Genomic DNA, 5,933 nt, shown 5'->3' on the forward strand with positions numbered 1-5,933 from the left:
ATGAGGAAAACCCGAATGTGTTTTAGAAAATATTAAAATTTATATTTTTTAAAACTCTCTATAGCTGCTAAAACGGCGACTATTTAATCAGTGAAGTTCTTTTGAAATTGAGTTAAGAACTACGGGAATATGCTCACCTTTTGTAGGCAGTTTTACTTTTGGAAACAACCACTTGGTGACAATAATCAGACTTATTGTACCGGAACGAAATTGTTTTACGTAAGTGAGTTTGGCAAAAAAAAGCACATTTACAAGAGGAGTGTTTATAATAAAAACAAAAGAAACTAAGACTAGTTAACCTAGAACACTCTGAAAACGAAAATTAAGAATTAATTACAGTATAGGAAGATATGCTAAAATATTCCCAATAACGATTTTTACAACAGTGAAGATTTCGCACCGATATTATCACTGGCAGCCACTCTAATCTAACTTAAAAATCTTTCATCACACCGGATTGACTGGATACTCTGATATCAGAAATGATACAAAAGCAATTTAACTCCGCTGAAATGACGCTTTTCTTATTCAGCTAAGGCCTGTCGTTTATGGAGGGAATTTATATGATTTCACTACATAAAATTACATTATTCGGCAGTTGGCTGGGGAATTGAGTAAACCAAGTTTTTCTGAAATTCTGGAAGCCCAGGTTGGCGATTTTAAGCGTTTTTTTATTGAAGTTGGTGGTCGCAGAGCAGCTTTTAAAACAATTTAAATTTATTTAAATGCAAATATTTATACCATCAAAAGGTCTTTCTGGTGGTTTTTGGGTACGAGAAATATGTATCTGCAATTTACCTTTATCAAAAATGACCGCTGGGTGCACTTTGGTGCAAAAAAAAAACAAGAGGAAACATTGTTTAGAAACTTTGTTGAGAAATATTGTAGAGAAACATTGCTGACACTTTTCCTTCATGTTTTTTTGCATCACAGCGCACCCAACGACCTTTTTTGGCAAAAATAAATTACAAATTCAGATTCCTCGGACTCCAAAACCCCTGGAAAGGCCTTTTGATGGTATAAATATTTGCATTTAAATTACTTTTAATTGTTTCAAATGCTATACAAATAAGGGAAAACTGAACTGGAACTTTTCTATATACTACATATAATCCAGACTTTCAGAAAAACTTGGTTTCATCAATTCCCCAGAAAAAAAAATATGAAAATGTCGCACAGCATTTTGCAACATACGGGCGTGTTCAAAAAGTCAGTGATATACCCAGGATATGTATAGCATCGATATTGGAAAACGAGAGAAGGCCTTTAGCTCTAGAAATTATCTTTTGGGATGTCCTTAAGCGATAGTTGTAGTGATGAAACAGATATAGTATGTGCAAATTTGAATATTTTGTAAAACTAAACGAAAAAATGAACGTAACTTTAAGTTGTGTCTACTAACAATGGTTTTATTACGGTTTTACATTTTAAATAAAATATACATAATTGTACGAAAAATTTGAATACATAAATTTAAAAAAAAAAAAAAACAAATTTGAAACAAAAATAATATTAAATATTAGATACAGTAATACATAAATCCAAAAGGTGAAGGTACAACTTCGATTATGTAGTTTAAATAATAAGGAAATGCACAAATTCTCTTTTCGCATTTACTTAAAATCTAAAACATATAAAAATACACATAATAACTAAATATACTTTTTTAATGCCAATGCGTAGAGTAGTCAGATGAAAATGTTTCTGCTACCATTGATTATATATGCAAAAAAGTAACTCGCTGTACTATACTGTAATAATTTTGTCGGATTCGTTTTGAATTTCGTCGTCGTTTCATAAGCGCGGTTATCGTTTAGAAAAAATAATACTCATATCATAAAATTAATATTGAGACCAAAGTATGTAAGTATGTACTATACATACATATATAGAAAATAAAAACAGTGCGTAAACTATGTTGTTGCTCACATGCAACTAATTTCCTATGCATGTATGTATGTATATGTGTATGAATGTGTTATAGAAAGAAGTCTCCAAGTTTCGGTGAGTTCTACAACCAAATAAATAAATGCTTGTGCAAAAGTAACTCAATTCTAATGCAAAAACAAAAAAAAATCATTATTTATCAATCGATGATAGTGAACTTTAACTTTTCTTTAAAATCTTACATCGATTTCGTTGCGATGTCGCTGCATTTCTGCTTTAGTGTTCGACAAATCGTTATTTTTCAACAGTAATTCCTGTGTGGCATCCATAAGCTCGTCCTGCAGCTTGATGTTGACATCCTGCAGATCTTTTAGTTTCTCCAACATATCCTCTTTATTTTCTTGTAACTTATTCCTAGAGAAACAAAATAAATTTCCGTTATAAAAATACGGGTTTTTTTTAATACACGTGTCCCACAATGCACAGTAGGCCAAAACTGGAATTTACTGTTTAAAATACTGCAGAGCCTTCATTTTTCAACCGATTTGAAACATTATTAACCGACTTCAAAAAAAGGAGAAGGTTATCAATTCGCCGGAATATTTTTTTATGTATGTTACCGCATAACTTTCGACCACGTTAACCGATTTCTATAATTTTTTAAAGGAAAGGTGTTACCTCAAAGATGGTCCCATACTAATTTGGTTTAGATACGATCATTGGATCTTGAAGATATTAACAACAATCTTAAATTTTTATGTGGCGATTGAATTCGGTTTTGTTTTTTGCTTAAATTTTTTTTTTTTACTGAAAGCTAATAAAAAAGTTGCAAATGTAAAAGTATAAATTAAAAAAAAAATTCACCAAAATTTTAAATTTTTTCAAAAAAATTTAGGTAGCAGTTTTTGCTGACTCTGTTAAGCATTTTCTTCCATATACATAAAGTGTGCGAATTCTTAGCCACTGGAAACATACACATTATGATTTTAAAATTTAATTTGCTTCTAAAAATTTAACAAAAAAATATTAATGTTAAAATTTTTCGTGTGAAATTTCTTTGAATTTGTGGGTAACCCTACAATTGTTTTCAACTCGATTTTCTTCAAAATTTCTCTGCACTTCTTCTGCACTCAAAAATTTTATATAATGATATAAACAAACAAATAACTTTAAATCGGGCTCAACAGGTATCTTATAAAATCCTTTAGCTTTCATTTAAAAAAACTTTATCAAATCTATTGAAAAATTAAGGCTCCGGACTATTTTGAACAGCAAATTCCCGTTTTGGACCACTGTGCAATATATGTACATATGTACTCACTTATCAACAATAAGTTGCTGTATGCAACTGTCGTTATCCATCTGAATGAGCCGCAGGACTTTCAGCAACTTAGTCACCAAACTATCGACTTCTATCACCTGATCAACCACGGCTTGTGCTGTGCAGTACTCCATTAGAGAAGGCATTTCAGCCACTGAATCGTGACAGCTCGCTTCATCAGAATTTTCAAGCTCACATTGACTGGAAAGCAAACGTAAAAGTGCGGAATGTAGCGTAATTAAATCCGCATAGCCCTTTGCTTATATGTATCTATAATCTAACTCACTTCAACTGCAATGCGGCCTTTTGTACACTTTGCATAGCGCTGATCTGTAATTCCATCTGTTGTCGATTAACTATAGCCTGCGATAAGTTATGTAAGGACTCATCGCCAGAAGCAGGATTAACAAGCTCCGTTGGTATTTCCAATTGGGAAATAATGCCATTACATGATGAGACCATATTATGTGAATGAGAGTCGGGCATTGTCACATCTTCGAGCACATTATCCATCATTAGACAGGGTTCTGTTTCCGAATCGAGCATTTCAGTGGAATCTGAGTCATCTGCGTGGTCGAATGAGTTATTTAATTTTATTTAAAAAAAAAAAATTTTAATATATTTATTTTCAATCGTTCTTGTACACTCACCACCGGCTCCATTTTGTGTATCGCCATTATAGTTGTTGTAATTGGCATTGTTGTTACTTTTGTTTGTACCCTGTGGATGCGGATCTCCACCACCACCACCACCACCACCACCACCACCACCACCAACTGCGTTATCAATACTACTAATACGTTTTCCATTCCGCGTCAACAATTTTTTACTAGAGGGTGTTGTTGCATTACGTATGGCACTAATGACGGCAGCAATGAATGATTGATTTCTTTGTGGCGACAAAGAGCCATCACTCGACTGTGGCAGGAATTGTTGGGAATGCGTACATAAATCCAAACCATTTGTATTGGCGTTCGATTGTAAACGGCCATGACATTCGTCTATATTTTGAGATGAGCGCATTTCCAATGCGTTGCTTTGATTTTGTTGTACCTCAGGCTGGAAGCCGATATCCTGTTGAAGGTACGAAAATATGTATATTTAGAATTATTAATCTGAATCTAAGTTTAACTGCGAGCAAGTGAAGTGGAATCAAAATCGACTCGTGTAGATATTAATGAGGGTCGATTTTTTGGATACAAAAAAAGCCGACCACGAAACAAAGCCTCTGAGCTTTATGAGTGGGAGTATAAACCACTTCAGCAGGCATATGTGAGCAAATCTCACGAGTTGTTCCATTTTTCCTCAAAAACATGTTTTTGGTCGAAAGTGGTGGCACACTTATCTTGGATAATGCATTATCTTCTGTTTTGCGTAAAGAGCAAGATTCCATCGCGAAATTTAATTTAAATGAAAACTTAAAAAAGATAAACTAAAAAAAGTAAAACAACAACTCATGCTCATATACTCGTAGTTGTAACGTATTTAATATTTACAATTAAAAAAAAAAACGTAAAGTTTCAAAAATTACAAAATAGCTGCGACAGATATTCTGCATGCTGCCATTTTATTTTTTAATTTGGTGGCACACTCGTGAAACTTCACAGATATGTTGTATTTGATGCCAACGTCCATTGCCTCTAATATGAACATTCTATTTGAAAACTTCCCAAAGTTATTTACAAAAAAAAACAATTATGATTTTTTCGAGCTACAATGAAAAAATTTGTAATTTCTGTACTTTTTTCGCCTAAATACATGTTTTAAGGCTAAAATTGTTCAAATACTTGATTGATTGAAATAAATACAAGTAATAAGAATGCTTTAGCGTTTTTTTTTTTCTGGCGAGAGAAGAAAGTGACACTAAAAAAACAACTCGTAAGATTTGCTCATGTATACATTATGTCCTTCTGCGTGTAAGTGTGTATGTAGGTATGAACGAACTTATACACTTTTATATTCTAGAAATATTTATATGCTGCGCAACTATTCTATTCCAGATACATACATACATATATATGTATGTATTTACGTTAGCAGAACTTCTAAAAAATGAACATGCAGCCAAATTCCTATGGATGATGTTCATATGTACATACTTTAACTGCAACTAATGCTACCTCGACGGCATTAGGGTGGCATTATCACTTGTGAAGCGAATGAATTTGGCGGAGCGAATGAATTAAGAGTGTTCGCTTGTACCAGCTAGTACAAGTTCTTTGCATCGCGAATACTTAATGCCTTCCCTGCCTCTTAATTCGCGTTCGCCAAACCATTCGCGTCGCCAAATTCATTCGCTTCGCAAGTGGTAATGCCACCCTTAAACAATCTACAGCTAAAGCAATATTGACATGTCAAGCACAACCCACCCCGGCAATTAATTGTCATTTGTCATCGCTTGGAACATCGCTGACCATCTTCTCCTTTTTCAAGAAGTAAGCATTTAAAAACAAACAGAAAAACGAGTACATAAACTGAACATTACATTTTTAGGAATTCTTATACATACACATCTATGAGTATTTCAAAGAGAAAAAATTCTAGAAAACTACTCAGTGAAGAGTACCAAAGGTCAAATACTATTAGTGTGAAAACATGTGAATCCTTATACACGAAGTGTCCATTTTAAGTGCGGATGAGCAATAAATATGAGGGAACCGACTTTGGTTTTTAGGAAGAAAATTATTCTCGCGCACGATGATTACAATTCACTTTTATTATGGAT

General features: G+C 33.3%; 1 protein-coding gene across 1 annotated transcript in view; it reads right to left on the minus strand.

Annotated features, from left to right (window-relative positions):
* The window catches only part of LOC118747789, a 15,336-nt gene extending 11,021 nt beyond the window's left edge, over positions 1–4,315 (minus strand). The window contains exons 1-4 of the mRNA XM_036481921.1: positions 3,859–4,315; positions 3,495–3,774; positions 3,209–3,409; positions 2,130–2,301 (exon numbers count right to left, since the gene is read on the minus strand). Coding sequence (XP_036337814.1) covers positions 2,130–2,301; positions 3,209–3,409; positions 3,495–3,774; positions 3,859–4,231 — 1,026 coding nt within the window. The 5' untranslated portion in view covers positions 4,232–4,315. The remainder of the gene's footprint in view (positions 1–2,129; positions 2,302–3,208; positions 3,410–3,494; positions 3,775–3,858) is intronic.
* Positions 4,316–5,933: the final 1,618 nt, after the last annotated feature.

The sequence above is a fragment of the Rhagoletis pomonella genome, unplaced genomic scaffold (assembly GCF_013731165.1).
Source record: "Rhagoletis pomonella isolate Grant_MI unplaced genomic scaffold, Rhpom_1.0 Rhpom_scaffold_00012, whole genome shotgun sequence".
NCBI classification, from domain to species: Eukaryota; Metazoa; Arthropoda; class Insecta; order Diptera; family Tephritidae; genus Rhagoletis; species Rhagoletis pomonella.